The 18,738-nt window shown below is 44.7% G+C and overlaps 1 protein-coding gene across 8 annotated transcripts in view; it reads right to left on the bottom strand.

Annotated features, from left to right (window-relative positions):
* Positions 1-1,962: 1,962 nt before the first annotated feature.
* LOC123759285 (dolichol kinase) overlaps positions 1,963-18,738 on the bottom strand; it is a 50,380-nt gene continuing 33,604 nt past the window's right edge. For all 8 annotated transcript variants that reach the window (XM_069329017.1, XM_045744148.2, XM_045744166.2 and 5 more), the window contains 2 exons: positions 11,898-12,039; positions 1,963-6,331 (listed from right to left, as the gene is read on the bottom strand). In XM_069329017.1, coding sequence (XP_069185118.1) covers positions 5,825-6,331; positions 11,898-12,039 — 649 coding nt within the window. In that variant the 3' untranslated portion in view covers positions 1,963-5,824. The remainder of the gene's footprint in view (positions 6,332-11,897; positions 12,040-18,738) is intronic.

Here is an 18,738-nt window from a genome sequence, read left to right as displayed (position 1 = left end):
ACCTAAGAAATCATTTGAAGATTCCTTGATGAACGAAATAATGCTGTGGCTACCGCTGTGAGCATCGTGAACAGCATTGAATCACTGATATTTGAACATTGTACCCAGTCATTATCACACTCAGGCTCTAATATAACACTATCATAGCTAAATAATACAAGTTATATATATATATTTTGACATTATTAGGCGATGCTGTGGTCACATGCTGAACAGCAGTGCTGTGCGCTCATGCTGCGAGCGCCAGCCTTGGTTGCTCACACACTACTGAGGCTCCCACACCCGGGAATGTGGACCACGATTTTTTTTAAAGATGGCGTCTGTTTACAAGAGCCCTGAGGAAGCTGATGTGAACCCCATGTAGCCGCGGGAGTTTTGAATGGAACGTGAAAAATACAAATATCCGGAGGCGCGTTGCGCAAACCAGACGTGAGCCTGCAGGCGCGTTGCGCAGTTTAAGGGCTACGAACAATAATTATAAATACCTATCCAAGAAGTCTTTGTTAAGGAGATAGTCCAGATGAGTGTTAAGAGGGATATCAGTATGGTGTTGTACTGAATTGTCATTCAGTAGAATACACTTAATAGGATAGTTCTTTTCATAAGATTTTATTACTTTCTTTAAGGCTGAAGATAGTCAAATGGGAGGATCAGTGAAGCCCAACTGAGCTCAGCTTGTAGGATGGCTAGCAAGCCTAAGTGGACTTGTCAAGTGGGGAAAAAGGATGATTAGTATCCTTATAGGGCCATGGATAGCCATTCTGACTCCACTGTTTGACTGCATTCACTCTCCCTGTTGGCCCCTGGGGTCATCTTAAATTAAGTTCTTATGTCTATGTTGGGCTACATGGCAGACAGGAATGCAGGGAAGTAAAGCATTATATATATCCTATATTCATACACTCCTTTTTCTTAACATCAAAAACTTCTTAAGACCAGGACCATGGGTATGGTGTTTCTGGAAGATTTGCTATCTTTTCTTCAGAGAGGAAGTAGTCTGACTTTACACCACCCCCCCTGATCACAGTACTGATACTCGTCATCTCCATGCCACGACTGTGGCGGTGACTATTATGTCACCTAATATGACAAGCTCTTTGTTGTATACAAATTCTTGGGTGATTGTTCCATATGCTCCCCTCAATACTCCTGAGGGCAGTGGCATCATACTTGCCCTCTTCTCTGCTTTTGTATCTCTTGTTTCCCTTAATCCTTAAACTGTTAAGCATAAGGGGGCATAATTCAAAAAAATATTCAAATTATGTAAAAATTACTTAACGACTGTGCTTCTCTCCTTCCAAATACGGCACCCCCATGTGCGCAGAAAATAAATTCTCTGGATTTTTTTTTTTGAGTGTCAAAACCCTTCCCTGAGTATGGACATGTTAACAAAAACTTGAAATTGTACTTTGATCGCTATGGGGGCCCATAAGTTCGCACGTGACGTAAACAGTCAGCTCAGAATAGACCCTGGGAGGTGGTTAGCCCCTAACCACCCCCCCAAAATGAATGGGGGTGGTGAGGAGAATGAGCTCATGCTGGTTTAAAGAGATTCGATCATTTATTTACGTAGTTGCATGGAGTTCATTAGGTAAACTCTGAGGCTTCAGTCTCTTGTACACAGCAGTGGTTTGTTTTAATGGACTGACTTTCTGGATGCTTTTCCTGATGAGGTGGCAAAATGTCCCTGCTCCCTGTGCCTCTGTGAGAGTACTAGGTCCTGGCTGTGGTCCCTGGTAGTCCTAAAAAACTCTACAGCTGATACAGCCTGGTAGATGGGAACCATCTCAGTGTATAGCTTCAGTGAGCCACAAGGGGCTTCCCTGAGAAAATCCCTGCTCTACGAGTGTGAAATGTCAACCTACCTTGGCTGTGAATAAAGACCTGTCCATGAGAACTGTGGGACTTAGCAGTAGAAATTTATCATGTTGGCAAACTCAAAGAGGGTAAATAAAATATACATTTTGTATTTTATTATTTTAATAATCACAATGCATTATAAATTATTTCCATTTTTGTTTTAAATTAAAGTATGTGTTCTATAATTTGATAAGAAAACCACCTTCAAAAATGTACAATAAATAGAAAAAACCTGAAAACTTAAGCCTTAAAAGTTTGGAACTGAAATTGGGCACACTGATCTATTATTTTGAGGTTATCTGTATCATTGCCTGCCCCATAACAACCTTCCTGTTGACTAACTGCATATGTATGATTGGATGTGAAAATCGTAAGTATTTGAGCTGGTATGGACTTGCCTGCATTGTCTGTGCTGGATCTACTGTAAGGATAATTACTACTGGCCATAGACCATCACTTTGAATAACAGTTAAGTGCAAGCTTGATCCATTAAGACAGTGTGGGCCAAAGATACTTGTATCCTATAACTAAACGACTTGTTATTTCCTGAACATTTACCCCTATAAGATGAAATGAGAATATCTCATGGTATTACTCAGTAAGAATAAACACATTATCTAAAGTGGTGTCTAAACATTTACTCATATTTCATTCCAGACTCATTATTTACAAGTGCATGGTAGATTAGTTACTGGTTCCTGGACACCAGTGCATGACGCTATCTCATTATTTTCCCATTGTTGCTGTAGTGTTCACAAACGAGACAACAACAGAGAAAACAGCAAACCTCAGCATGTACATAAGTACATACAGGTATTTCTTCTGATAAATATGACAAAGGGAGAGAAACGTGCAGGAGAGAGGGAGAAAATGGGAACCTGCAACCCCCATTCTGATTGAACAACACAAAGGGGTGAGAGGAGGTTACTGTTAATGTAACGAAATACCACTTTGTTAGGGTCCTGATGGTTCCCTAAAGTTACCTAACTGAGATAGTACAGGTAGGGGAGCCGAGTCACATTAGCCATTGGAGGCCTATTTAGCCAACTGGAGACCTGTGTCTTTGAGGGGTGCCTACTTGCACCCTCAAAGGCACATCAACCAAAGTTGCCATCATCTGTGGAGCCTCCACAGTGCCTTTAAAATAGTGAACCCAAATGTTGCATGCCACAGGGCAGAAGATAAAACCCACCCAACAGGCAGTGGAAAGAAATATTAAAAGTGACCATTAGTTTGTAGCTAAAACTAAAAGCAACCCTCAAACTTGCAAGTACAGTAAGGGGGCTCAGGTTTGGTGGGTCGAATCATAACGAGCAACACCAAAGACTTAGAGGAGAATTACTGTACCAGGGTCTGGAGATAAGGACCGAGTAGAACACCCAGGCATTGGAGAAACTTGCCAGAAAAATTTACATTAAACACAGCTATGAAGGGCATTAGTGGGATGCTGTACAGACAAGCTTGCTAACCTCAGTGTACCCCACAAAAAACAAAAAAACTGAATAATCCCTAGTCAAAGGCTCTTGCACTACCCAGGGTGAGGCACTCTACATAGCAGCCTGGCCTCTCAGGGAGATGCAGCTCCTGCTTGACAAAGCAAAGAATAGATCAACTCCACACAAGTGAGACTTGAAAACAGGTTCATAGAGCAAATACTAAAGATGGGAATGACATGCAAGCAAATGGTCCCCACAGGACACTGTCCAGAGGATGGCCTACACTTAGTTTGAAAAGAAGTGGAACATGTAACAGGTGGCAACTTATGGAGGTCTGATTTCAGAAATATCAGCGACAGGACTGAGGAAAAGGTAGCACAGAGACAGGGAGCTCCGGAAATGTTGGTGGCTAGTTGTAACTAAAGGGAGTTTGAGCTAGTTTTTAAGTGAACTGATTGTGTAATTGTTTGGCTGTACTACAGTCAACTACATAAAGTCGGCTTTGCTTACTTTCTGTATATTTTCTTGGTGAATATGATCATAACAATCCCATGCTCCCTGTGCCTTTGTGAGGGTGCTAGTTCTAGGGTGAGGATTCTGGCTCTAGTACCCAGTTGGCTATACAGGACTGCTGTGGCTGATGTGACTCATTAGGGAAGAGCTATCTCAGTGAGATAGCGTCAGTAAGCTCCTCCTGAAAGGCATCCACTAAAGAAAACAGGGAATGCCACGGAGGCCTGGTCGAAGACCTGGCTATGGGGACCTTGAACCCCAGACCCACCAGACCACTGCAATGTCTGCACCTCCAGCCCAACATGGCCCAGAGGAAATATAGAAGTTTCAGCCCCAACAAGGCTTGAGAAAGATAGGCCATACTAGCAAATTAGATGGGCCTCAATCAAGGCAATACCCATGTTTGGTCAGTTAGCTCTGGTCTGTGTTTGGCTGGTTGGCACAGATTGTTTTTAATCATCTGTGCAAGTCTGTGTTTGCTGGAGGTCACCACCAGTTCTTCCAAGTGCTGGCCTCTTCTTAGTTGTTGCTCATTTTTTGACCACTCTGAGCTTAGTCCTTTCTCTTAATTTGCCACATCATACAAAATAATGGGTACTAAAATGCACAAATCCAAGCCACCCCACCCCACCTAACCTAACCAACCTACACACAGAAAATGTGGATACTGGAAATTTGTGAGCCGTTACTTTTCACACTACCCCGTATTTTGTGTGTCGGGGACCATAGCATACAAAATGAGGCACGTTAGTTGAGAGGACGGGTTGCTGAGCTTCTGCAGCATTTGGGCATCTAGCCTAACAAGGAGTGCCTCTGCTTGTCCATCATCTTATCTTCCATGTAAACCCTGGCCATATTTTAGTGTTTTGTATTTTTTTTTTCAATTTAATGGCATTCTCTACTGAGGTTATGCAGTGAATGAGCATTGGTTAGGTACTGAGCCCCCCTCCCAAGAAATCCAGTATGGAATGTAACGAAATGCATCTTTCTGGAAGGCCTTCAGTAGCCCCCACCCACTTCACTTCTTTTCATGAAGTATGAGTGTTTTTGGGTTTGGGTAGCTTGTGAATGAGCTGGCAGGTGGGTTCCACATCACTTGGGCTGCCATCTGGTGGCATGCAAGTGTTACTAGGCAGTTATTTCCCACTGCAGTATTGAGTGGTTGCATTGTTATAGTCAGGGTTACAAATGTTTCCAAGCATTTGTTTGGTTTAGAGTTTTGTATCTTTTTGGTGGTGATTCCCATGGATTTGTGGTGTGATCTCTGATCCCCAGGCTTTCCAAAGCCTGTTTGAGAAGGAGGGGGGGGTTCCTAGATTCTGGTGCTGGTCCTTTAGGCATTATTGAGTTGTTAGAGGCCTGGTGTATCGACTAAGGCAAGGATAGTTTCAGGATGTAATACCAAGTAAATACTGAGGGGGGTCCTCCCCAAAATAGGCTAATACTGTGACACTGGTACACATCTAACACATATCTCTACTCACCACAGTTTCCTACCATACATACCACCAGTTGCCTCATATACCATCATGTACAAGCACTACCTACATCACTAATTACCACCCTCAGTACAACAACCACTCACCAAATACCACCACCCAACTACCATTCACTACTGTAACAATCATCCAACTTCCATTCACTACCTTAACAATCACACCACCACTCAACTACTATTCACTACTATGTGTTTAACAATCACACCACTACTGCAATACTGAAAGTTTTGAAGTGCTCTGAGGTTTTTCTCAATATATCACATTAGTGTGATCTTCTGTGTGTAATTTAAAGTTTAGCAATACACAAGCTAATAAGCATAGACAAGCCCCTGAGAGATGCTGCTTTTATTACTCAAACTTGCATTCCTTTGTAATTAGTAACACAACTCATTTCGTCTTGGCTATACCACATGGTGTTTTAGGAATGTAAACCTCGTGCAGATCGAGGGATCAAAGGTACAGTATATTATAAAAAATAAACGTACCGTTTACATTATCTGCCGACAACTACCAAGTCTACAGATCCATTAATGGTGTGTATAACAGTAATGGTAAGACAATATTATCCACCTGGTCTGTGAGAGCTTCCACTACAGCAGTTAGTGAAGCCGAGACAAGAAGACGGCCCCAAGTTGCGAGACACATGTCTACCATATTCATCCCTACTAAGGCTAACACTACAACCAACTGAGCTACCACTCCACAAATGCTTCCTTCTACCGTTTTTTGTGTTCCTGACCACCGTTTTCGTCCAAAATAAGTTCCACCAACAGAGGCTGCAGTATCACCCACTCCAACAGCAAGTACACCAGCGAGGAGGGGAAGTACCGACCCTGGAGACATACTCGACTCTTCTTTCATTCTACCCAAGGCACATGGACTTAGCCAGAGTGGTGATGCTACACCAGCCAATAGGTAGATATGACTCAGAATGAGTGTACCTTGATCTTTTTCATCCAGAAATGCAGAAAAAGCTTGAGATACAACTGAAGCAATAGGCTCTATCTTCTTCACTCGAGTTAGCTGGAAAGTAAACAAAAACCCAGCATTGAATGTAATGCCCCTGGTTGTGCACGGGGGTTTGGGGGAAGGGGGGGTGGGGGAATTGGTGGGTCCACCCTGTACCTCCCCAAACAACCTATCTCGAGTCCTCCTAACCCAAGTACCATACCAGACTACTGAATCACAAATGCCTACTGCAAACCAGTACCAGAATCTGACCCCCTCAATAGTGGCATAAGGGAGCAGGGATACTAGATCAATCACATAACTGAAGAGAAAAACAACCAGAAAGGTAGAGCACACCAAAACAAGCAACATTTGCAACTCTGATTTTAACTACTGTATTGGTTTGTACACACTCATTAAACTGGACCAATGGTTAGCTAGCTCCACACCCTCACCACCAAATGACAGCCCAGGCAACCTAGGGATCCAGAGCAGCTACCCTAGTCAGTCATTCAGTGTCCAAGCAAGCAGTGGCCTGATGGTGCAGTGGTAACACACTCGCCCAGCGTCCCTGAAGTGATTTGGTTGGGGTAGAATCCTAGCCAGTGAAGATTGACTGGGTGACAGTCCTTAACTGTTTGCCTCTGTTCACCCCTAAGTAATTGGGTTGGTATTGGTAGTTGACCAATATACGAGTCGTATTCCAGGGAAAACTAGTGTGTATTGCTTCCCATGAGCTACAGGAAGGGAAAGCTTTCAGCCTACTAACAGGTGTCAGATGTCATTTGCTCCTGTACTCACCTGTGAAACAAAAAAAATCTTCCTGAACACCATGAGAAGGGAAGTGCAGGAATGGGGAGAAACAGAGGTTAACCACTAGACAGAGATGTTTCATCACATTCAACACTGGACGTCTGTGAGGGTTCCCCTTCGTATCTTCCAACAAAACCTCAAATATCTCAGAGCATTCAACTGCACCAAAGAAGGAGCACAATGGCCAGACAACCCAAGGAGTGGGGATTGGTGTCACCCCACAAAAACAAGGGCCTGGAGGAGGGGAGTGTCACTGGTAAACAAAGCACCCAACTCCTCACAACCAGCTGAATGTGGGGCAAGAATCAGGAGTACTGTATCAAAGCCCAAGGAGGGCTACCCAAAACACACAGGAAATGCAAACAGCAATAAAGCTGCTACATTAAAAGGCACAGCCCTAAAATAAGGCAAAAACAAAGCTAGATAAGAAAATTCCCTCAACTCATGAGTGGCAGAGTCTGAGACAGATGAGGAACCAAAGACCAACAGAAATACCACAAAATAATAGTGACAGCAAGCTCAGGAAATGGGTAGGGGGCACATGGGACCTTGCTGTGGAGGATTTCCTGGCTCACATCCTAGAACAAACCATTAGAGAATCCAGTGAAGGACCCACAAGCCCATGCCAATCCCACAAACTGGAAAAATTCAGTAATGGAAGGTGCAAGCTGCTATGAGACCCAGAGATGAAACATTTACTCACAGTAGACCCTCAGAACAAGTAAATTACAGCCTACCACAACCACTGAGCCCAAGAGAAAAGCCAAAGTACAAGCACCATTGCCTGTGTCCAAAGGCACAGGCAATACCAGTGGCAACTAGAGAATGCATCTCTGGCCACATGCAGCTGAGGCATAGTCCAAGGTATGGCCAGCACTTAGCTGAAAAGCTGGTGCCAGGATAGCCTTGAAGAACCAGAAGGACATGCATCGTGGCACACCAGATGCAAGAATGAATGGGTTAGTTGCCCTGACCCCTGGGTTTCCAATGCTGTCATCTGATGGCAGGGGTGTGAGGTTATCTAACAGTTGGTCCTTAATAACAAGTGTGAAATAGTCAATCAGGGTTACAAATGATGTCCAACCAGTAGGTTGTTTTGGAGTGTGCTACCTTTTTGGTAGTTTCCCTTTAGTTATGTAGCTGATCTAGTATCCCCACTTCCCCATGTCTCCATTGAGTGAGCCAGATTCTGATCCTAGTCTCTGGCATGTGCTCATGATTCGTTAGAGCCAGGTGTAGTACCTGGGTTTGGAAGACTGCAGATGGGTAGCTTGGGAAGATAGAGGAAAGTCCTCCTAGAAAAAACTGCATACAAGAACATGAGAAACATGGTTTACAATTACATTATCATGAAGAAGTATTGAATTCAATATTTTGGGAAGTGACAGACAATCCTAAATATTCTTTAGCATACACTATATATATATATGCATAACCTCTGCAACTTTAGTTTTCTGCTAGACTGAAGCATGAAAAACAGCACAAGGAATAAAAAAGTAGGGGTAATAATGTCTAGAGAGAAATTTAAGTAATGCAGAGATACAGTCACAATAATTTGAAATCTAAGTGATATTCAGGGTAACCTCTAAAATACATTGCCAGAGTGATTGTTTCCAGACCTGTATAGGAGCTTCAAATATTCTGAACTTTCAAGTACAGAATAATTAATTAAATTTTTGTTAGGGATAAGAAGCTTGTATATGTATGTACACTTATATACTCACCTAATTGTGCTTGCGGGGGTTGAGCTTTGGCTCTTTGGTCGTAGGTCGTATATGTATGTGTGTGTGTGTGCATAATTACCTAAATGTAGTTAGAGGATGAGAGCTACGCTCATGGTGTCCCATCTTCCCAGTACTCTTTGCCATATGACACTTTGAAGCTACTGTACTGATGCTTTAGGCATCAACCATCTTCTCATTCAACTTGTTCCCACCATCTACCACTATGTAAAAGCGAACTTTAAAAAAAAAAAAATTACGGTTTCTTTCCGTAGCTTAAATCTAAAACCTCTTTTTCTTGAAGTTCCAGGTTTCAAGAATTCTCCTGTATTAATTTTGTTGATTCCCGCTACTATTTTATACGTATTGATCATAGAGCTTTTTTTTTCTTTCTGCCTTCTAATTTTGGAATATTTAATGTCCTTTAACCTCTCTATGTAGCTCTTATTTTTCAGTTTCGGAAGCCATTTAGTTGCGCGTCTGCACCTTTTCTAGTAAAGCGATGTGTTTCTTTAGAAATCGACACCATACAACTGGTGCATATTCAAACTTTGATCTCACAAAGGTCGATAATAATTTCTTTAATATTTTGCAATTTATGTATTAAAAAGTGATTCTGAAGCTGGAAAGCATAGCATACGCTTCTCACACAATGTTCTTTATGTGATCCTCAGCTGATAGTTTTTATCGAGAACCACCTCCACCTCTTTCTTTATCAGAATTCTTTACAGCGTTTCACATAATTTGTAGGTTGGGTGTGGTCTATTTTTTTCCTATTTCACACTCCATAATGTGGCACTTATTCACATTAAGTTCGATCTGCCAAGTGTTTTTCCCACACGTTATTTTGTCTAGGTATTCTAGAAGGGATGATAACTGTCTAAGTTTCTTATCTTCCCTAGTAGCTTGGCATCATCAGCAAACATATTCATATAATTTTGTATTCCTTCTGGTAGATAATTTATATAGACAATAAACATTACTGGTGCTAGAACGTAACCTCATGGTACTTCACTGGTTATACTTCTCCAATCTGATGATACACTGCCTCTGATTAATGCCTACATTTTTCTGTTAGGAAATTTTTCAGCCATGTCAGAAGTATCCCTGTCACTCCTCCAGCATGTTCCAGTTTCCAGAACAACCTCTTATGTGGGACTCTGTCAAAAGTCGTTTTTAGGTCCAGATAAATGCAGTAAACCCAACCATCTCTTTTCTGTAAAAACTTTGTAGCATTATGAAGCTCCTCCAAAGCTTGACCCAGACACATAAGTAACACTACAACCACAGGTACAGCCATCAAAACATTCAGGTGATACTGAAGCTGGTCAAAGAACAGGTCCAATATAGCCCAAATTTGCAAAACAGCAGTCAAGTGCAAAACAGCAGTCGAGTGCAAACTAGCCCAGTGATCCTCTGTGATCTCTGTGTCAGAAAGTATAGGCAACCAAACATGTAGTTGCCACATATCCATATCCCAGCACAGAGATGTTGCAAACAGACAAGCCTCATGCAATACAAAAGCAGCACCAACCAAGAACACCTAAAAGACCATACTGACCTAATGCCACTTAAGTGTTTGGGTATGGGAAAAGTCATGTCAGGCCCCCAGGGAAAACACTGGGATACCTTCAAGCAAATATAAATTAGAGATCTCGAAACTCAACCAAAAAGCCAAGACCAACCAGAAAACAACAGAAGACAGGTCCATCAAGCCCATGTAGTTTTGATCTTGGAACAGGAACAAAAACAAATCTGCAGCCTTCAAGGGCAATGGATGGTTGTTTGGAAATCTCTGTATATAAGATGCCTTCAAGGATTCAGATGGAATCCAGCAGTGACTGCAGAGAGGAGCAATGAAAGAATCAATGTCAAACATGGATGGAGGTACAATAAACCCCTCTGCAAAGGGAATCAAAGACCAATCAGAGTTGAAGGGCACCCACAGATTTTCTTCATGCTACCCCTCGGCCCCTAAAGCCCCAGAAAATCCAGATTTTGGGGAAGAGCCATGTTCTGTGCCAGGTGATGAGAACATAAAAGTTTCTCATCAAAGGGAAAGATCCACATCCTAAGAAACAGAAGGCAGTGGATCCTCAGCAGGAAGCTCCAGTGCAACTGGAAGCTCCAACTGCCTTCACTGCTGACATGGAAGGAACAACACCATTAAAGGCCCAACCTCACCCAAAAAGATGCTAAGCTGGAACCTTAATGAAATTAGGGTTCCAGCTAAAATTGACATTTGAAATGAAAAAAATGAAATTGACATTTCATTACATTTCATGTAACGAAATGTCAATTTCTTGATGAACTCGGTGGGTCCCTGATCCCTCTCCTGTTCCCTTCCTGGTTACCGGGTCGTATTTGTTTGTGTATCTGCTCCAAAACTGACATCTCAGACCCCAATAGGTGGTGAGTCCCTTCCCCTCCCTCAAATGAATGGGAGGACAAACGAGCTCACACAAGTTTTGAGAAATTCGGGCATTTGTTTACATAGTTGAGGAAATTTATTAGGTGGGCTTTGAGGCTTCATGTCTTTTGAACCCAGCAGTGGTATGTTTTGACTTGCTGACTTTCTGGATGCCTTTTCTGGTGAGATGGTAAAATGTCACCATTCCCTGCACTTCTGTGAGAGGAGCCAGGTTCTGGCTCTGGTCCCCAGTAGGCCTAAGAACTCCATGGCTGATGTGCCCTGGTAGAGGGGAACCAATTCAGTATATAGCTTCAGGGAGCCACCAGGGCTCACTCTGTAATTTGCATTTCATTACATTCAATGCTGGTTTTTTAACATCTGCAACTTAAAAAACAACAGGCTATACTGTAGTTTCAAGCTAAGGAAGAAAAGGTGACAAAACATGATAAGAAAATGTGAACAGTTCCGTTTCGTGAACGAAGTTGTAAATGGTTGGAACAAATAAAGTGAGGTGGTAGTAGATGCCAAAATCATCAGTAATTTCAAAGCTTCATATAACTAAGATTATAGGAAAAATATGATGCCATGAGCATAGCTTTCATCCTGTAACTACATGTAGGTAATAACTGATGTACTATTAACCCCTAGCACATACCTGATGGTAATTTGTACCGAATACTTTTTGTGTACATACCTCCAACAACAAGCAGAACATGACAGCAGCTACAGCAGCAAGGTGTGTGAAGGCTGGTTCTAACAGTAATCCCGGAGTAAACACCAAAATAATGATAATGTGATAGATTTTGCGTACAACTGTGGTAGCTAAGATTTTCCTTCTGGAAAAAGAAAATATGCATTAAATGCAATGAAATGTCTTTCTGGTTGAGCCCAGTGGCTTCTTGAAGCTATCTCACCGAGAATGGCTTCCCCACTACTGGGTCACATCAGTCGTAGGAGTTCTGTTTGGATGACCAAAACCAGAACCTGGTCTTCTCACAGAGGCACAGAGAGAAGGACATGATTATCGTGTCCCCTCCCCCCCCCCACCTTACTGGGAAAACATCCAGAAAAATCAGCAAAGTTTTAAAGACAACTGCAAGGTTCCTAGGAAACAAAGCATCATAACAACCAAATGACTCTGCAAACAATTCCTTCAAAACATCTGGTTCACTTGAAACCAGCTCAAACCCCTTAGTGCAAATGGCCACCACTAGGCAGCCCAGAGCACTAAAAGGTCAGTCCAAACCTGATGCACAATGAACCAACGAACCTGGTAGAGAGGGAGTGAGTTAGAAAGTGGTGTTTCAGTACATTCAATGCTTATTTTCCAGAACTAGAACCCCGGCTAGCAGACAAGCAGACTAGCAGGGCGCCCACTCCAACATGTCGCTGAGGCAGGCTGCCAGCCAGGAAGACACCGGAACCTTGAAAATGCACCTGATCACTCTAAAAGAAACTGAACTCAAACAGAGGCATAAACCGGGTTTCACAGGAGATACGTGCCAAGGGCCTCCTGAACCTCCGCTGAGGAAAGCCAAGAGCAAGAAAACCTCTGAAAAAAGTTTTTTCAGGAAAGGAATGATAAACATGGCCGCCATATTCAAAGAATGGGTAACAACAAACCATAGCTGTGGGATGGTGCACCACCCTTTGTGGCAACTGAAAACATCACACTCAGAAACCCAAGGTTCGCAATATGTATAGCAAAATTCTCGCCAAAGTTAAAAACAACCAAACCCCTGATCTGAGAGGAGGGAAGAGCAGAGGTTCCTAAAAAAACTGGAAAATAACATGCAATTAAATGTACAGATGAACCACATTAAAAAGTCATTACGTATATTAATATCCATTTTTCCCCAGTCTAAAACATCCAAGCTAAAGATGGAGGCTTCCAACGTGAGGGTGCGTAAATCATGCCAGCAAATAATACTAATACAGAAAGGGAAGGAGAGGACGGAAGCCTTCTCCCCTACAGCAACAATCCCTGTCCAGAAGCAGGGGCCCAAGTAGGGCCAAAAGGAGTCCAAGCGGACTCTCCCTGAACCCCGGGAGCCCCCGACACAGGCCCCAGGGCAGAGCTCTCTTCCACGCCCACCACCCTTGAAAAGGCGGCATCCAGGGAAAAGGCTTCCAAGAAGGGGAGGCTGCTGGGCTGACCCAGAAGCTTTGGGCGGGGAAATCAGGCTCAACCACCACTGCGCCTAAATCGGAAGGGGCAGCCCCCAAAGCCACCTGTACCTCATCCCGAGCTAAACCCCTCCCCGACTCTGAAACCCTCAGACGTTCAGGGAGCCGGAAGCAGGGAGTAAAAAGGAGTAGGGCGAACCACGCCCACCTGGGAAGGAAGCAGGGGAGCGGAAGGAACCATGGTCAAAGTAACCAACGCCCCCAAATCCGAGTCCCTAAAACCCAAGCAGGGGCAGCTCTGGGGCCTCCAATTGGGCAACCTACTTGGCTCATTGCAGTAAGGAGAATGCAGCATGCAATGCAGTCACTGCCTGATCTTTGAGATCAACAGACAAGGAATGAGTAAAGTGAAGTATGTGTACAAGCGGGTAGCAAGACTCCGGGTCGGTGGTATTCCCCGACCCAACAGGCAGCGTGACAGAGGCAGCACGGATGATCGTTTCCCGAGGCAGGGGCAACAAACAAACTTCGATTTCGCACAAAGGCAAGAGCGGGCTGGAAAGTAGCCATTGTACAACTGAGCTCAAAGAGGTTTTCCAGGGCCCGTAGAGTGAATTAGCCCTCCGGGAAGCCCGACACTGGGGCCAGCTAAGCCGGTAGAACCCTGTCAGGTAGCAGGCAAACTGACCACCAGTAGCAGCTATGAAACCTCGGGGCAACAGAGGAGGACTACCACCACAACCTAGGATTCCCTAACAAGGAGCCAAGCAGACCTCCTCTGTCTAAATAAGGCGAGAATGCCAGAGAATGAAATGAAAATGAAAACAAACCCCCACAAAGACACACAACAAACAAACAGGCAGTCAAAGAGAAACATCAGCCATTGCATTGAAGAAAAGCAAGCTGCACTAGCTGCAGTGTGCCCCACCCAGCCAATAACAATCCCCTACCCCGCGACAAGACGGAAAGCCCTTGACCCCCAATGTACCCCAAGAGAGAAGACAACATCAAGCGATGAAGTCCTCAAACAGGAAGTGATTCTTGAATGCCCCAGGAAAGATAACCCTGACATGTAAGGGCAGTACTCACGGATCATCCAGGGAAGGTCACCCTAGGCACATGCTGCTCCCGTACACTAATACAATAGGCCACCACACAGCTGGAACAGCCACACAGGGCAAAATCCAGAACAGGAACGTGAGGCCAGAGGTGACTGATTTGACCACCAGCACATCAGTTCAAGAACTTTAGTGATAGGAGCCAGCTCTGTTGAGCTGGCTTCCCTTCTTCTCCTATGGGGAGGGGGGGGTAGCATTAACTAGCAAGAGTGTTAGTTGTATGAAGAGTTGCTTGTTGGGTTTCTTTCTAGGGGAGTTATTTTGATCTTTTAGGATGCAGATTGCACAGGTTAACCAGACAGAGGTTTGTTTTGATTTGCCTACCTTTCTGGGTCCTTCCCCAGTCGATGGCAATTATGACACACTTTAAATGTAAAGTGCTCATGGGCCATTGCTCCCTACACCCCTGAGGAGGCCAGGTTCTGGCTCATGGTCCCCGGTAGGCATAAGGACTCCTGTGACTGATGAACCCAAACTAATATTGTATAGCACATATCAGTTCGGACAGCTTCAGGGGGTCGACGGGGCTCCCCACAGAAAATATGCCAAGTCCATGCAAGAATGTCAGCAGATAAACACACACACATATGAAGCAAATACTAAAAAATATGGAACAAACAAGAAAATGGCTCCTGCATGATGCAGTTCAAAGGATGTGAGCCATGAAAGAAGTTGATCTTCTTTGAAGGACTTCAATCCAGTAAACACTTCTACACAAATCAACATCAGTAGCAGGCTGCTGGTGGTGGCCATTTGCATTAAGGGCTTTGAGCTAGTTTCAAGTGAACTAAGTGTTTTGAATGAGTAGTTTCCAGAGTCATTTGGCAGTTTCAATGCTTCATTTTCTATGACCCTCACAGTTTTCTGTATTCAGTTTGTCCTCATAAACAAAGGCCAAAGTCCATTCCATGCATCCAGCAAACCTTCTGTTTATGGATGAAAAATGGTTCACATATGACCCACAACTGACGACGTCCGAACACTTTCGGATAAAGTGCTTCACTGATGACTTTTGTTGAAACACAACACTGTAAATGCTTCACCCACGTACTACAAATACAAATTATCGCCAACACAACCTAAACACCTAACCTAACCTCACCAATGCCTAAATATACACAGTATGCTAATATATAACAATATTAATTTATATTTGAGAAAATTCCAATTTTGAATGAACATCATGGAAAAAGTGATGAATGCGTCTTTGGGGTTGACCGCTGGATGGAATGGACTTGGTCTGAGGACGGGTTGATGTACTGTATTGCTTCGCTGACTTTCTGGATATTGTCTCGATGTGGGTGATAGTAAGAATCCCCAGCTACTTGTGCCTCTGTGATGGGGGCCAAGTTGTGGCTATGATCTCCAGCAGGCCATACAGGAATCCTACAATTGATGTGACCCAATACATTAGTGGGAAGTCATCTCAGTGAGCGTTACTAAAGTCACCGTTAGTGAGCCACCAAGGGCTGCACCATAAAAGAATAAGTTTATGTGTGAACAAATAAAATGATAATGAATCTTCATCATTACTCCATGCTCTATTTTAATGGTGAGGAGGGCATTTACTTGGCTTTCAGTCAATAAACTTTAGAAATATAGTGCACTCTCCTAGATCCGGACCTTCCTATACCAGATCCCTCCTATACTAGATCAGCAACAGATAAAATTCACCTACTGGATTTCCCTCTAAAATTTAGATACAATGAAAAAGGGGTCATCGATTCATCACGTAAAAGTAATTTTTAACAAATTGGATTGGTTTTGTACTGTATTTACTTTTTTCCTAATCTTGCTTTTCATACATGAAAATATTATTAAAAAAACCAGCGTTGAATGTAATGAAATTTTCTGGGTGAGACCCGGAGGCTCCCTGGAGCTATCCAGGCTGATATGGATATACAGTATTAGACTTTGACATCAGTCAATGTGAATGGAGTTCAAGGCCTACAGGAACCATGAACCAGAACCTGGCCCCCTCAGAGAGGCACGAGAAGCAATGGCCTATAGAAATGCACATGTGGTTATGGAGCATTTTATATCGACCGGGTCAGGCACCCAGAAAGGTAAGCATCCCAAAACAAACCCCTATTCTGGTTGAAACTACTACTGAAAGTCAAATGCGTGGACAGAACTCCCCAAATAAAAATGAGCAAATGAGCATGATGTTACCACATGCCATGCTGCCGTCTGCGCAGCTTCCCCCTCCTCGGGAGGGTAAAGGGGGAGCACCAGATCCCTCACGCCAGCTACCCACACCTTCAGTTCTGAAGCTAGATGTCAAAAACGTGAAAAAACTGCCAACCGGAGGGAGGGAGGAAGGGAGGGAAGGAGGGTGGGAGGGAGGGATGCTGGGGAGCTTCAGACTCTCACCCAGAAAATGGCATTTCATTACATTCAATGCTGGTTTTCTGGGGGGACCCCCTTCGGCTCCTAGGAGCTACCAAACCAAAGATAAGGAAAAAAGAGGAATGGACCCGGGAGGCAGTCACTATGCGCCTTAAACGTGAAACAGGTCAACTGGCAACCCCGAATGACCCTGCTGACGACCTGGGAGACCCTAACTCCAGAATAGGGAAGAAGGGAACCTGGGCAACCCAAAGCGTGTCCCCTGCAACAGCAGAGAGCCGTAACCGGACACAACACATGATGCACCATCGGCCGAACTAACAAAGCATCAACAACCCAAGGACCCCTCCGGAAAACAGACGTCACATTTGTCGCCAGACAAGAAGGAGACGGCTGCAACCAAACAAACCTATCCCCAGAACCAAAAGAGCAGAAACCCCTGCACCAGAGGAGAGCATGAAACTCCCCTACCCGACCTCCAGAGGCCAATGCCAAGAGGAAAAATAAAAAAAAGAGTCATGGGAGAAACAACCTAAAGGTTGTTTACAACTTTACAAACCAAGGGGAAGAGAAAGAAGAGTGCACTCTGTCCAAAGACCAGGACAGCTCAGGCGGCGCAGGAGCAGGCCAGAGGTGAAACAATGCCCGAGGCAGCTTGCGAAAGAGAAGTAACAACAATGCTGATACAACAATGCCGAAAGAAAGCAGCAGCGGCTCCGCCAGCGCCGCATGATATGAGGCGACAGTATGCGGCATAAGATGACGGTCCTGAACCATCACAAGAGAAGGACAAGACAATGTAAACAGAAAACAAAGGAACTTACGCAGAGACAAAAAGAAACAGAAGGACCGCCAAAATCCTCAGACTGCCGCCAAGTCAAAATACCCAAGTGGGGCACCATTATCGAAGCCACCTGATCATCATATACATGATGATAGACAAGAGTCAAAAAGACCTGAGGGGAATACTCGAAGAGAAGATCGAACCAGCAACAAACCGGACTGGTCCGAGCTGCTGAAAGAGGCGGAGCCGCAGAAAAACCCCCGTGTTCAGACACCGAGCAAGCAGCATCTGAAACCAAAGCTGGGCCGGCCACCCACCCAGGGCCAAGAGGACCACTCACCTCTGGCAAGTCTCCAAGCGAGCTAGGACCAGGAGCAACAGCTGAACTGGGAAAAAGAGGTACAGGGAACCACCACCTCGACCAGTTCTGCCAAAAGTAGAAACCCCGAGAACTCAGCAGACGAGACACCTGAAGCAACCAGCCCTAAAGAGCCAAGGACCACATCGAACCCCCCGCGGTTCAGGCAAGAACCATCGAGAAACAGTTCAAATGGAGCCTGATTGTCAATCCGCAAGTGACCCAAACCCTCCGGAGCGACAACCACACTACCACGATGCCCGCATCATGGTGTGAGCCCGACGGGAGGACGGATCCCACTGTCTCTGGGCGGCCTGGTGAGCACTGGCCACAAAGCCCCAGCCAAGACACAATGCATCGAGCGAGGGCTCGGGTAGGCGCTAAGGCATTGAACCCCGAAAAACCTGAAGGGGAAGCCGGCGACACAGCAGCCGACGCAAGGCCTCTGGAGGTCGAACACAGCAATTGCTAGAGACGAGGAAGGGACATCCGCAAAGGACCCAAATCAGCCGACAAAGCCAAACCCGACCCAGCGGGTAAACCATCACGTCAAGTTCAAGCTCCCGCACAACCCTCGAGCAACCACCGGCTGACCCGGGAGTCCCCCAAAAAAGCAAAGGCAGGACCGCAGAAAAAGCAGAGATGCCGGAGGGAGAGACAAGAAAACAGTCCGAGAGTCCCCGCACAGGACCCAGCCAAGGCTGAACCGGAGAGGGAACCAGACAGGACTTCCTCCAGTACACCAAGAACCTGAATTTGGCGAGCTGAGAAAGAACCAAATCCCTGGCGCACAGACACA

Source organism: Procambarus clarkii, chromosome 22, assembly GCF_040958095.1.
Source record: "Procambarus clarkii isolate CNS0578487 chromosome 22, FALCON_Pclarkii_2.0, whole genome shotgun sequence".
In the NCBI taxonomy this organism is placed as follows: Eukaryota; Metazoa; Arthropoda; class Malacostraca; order Decapoda; family Cambaridae; genus Procambarus; species Procambarus clarkii.
This window is presented reverse-complemented; position numbering and strand designations above follow the sequence as displayed.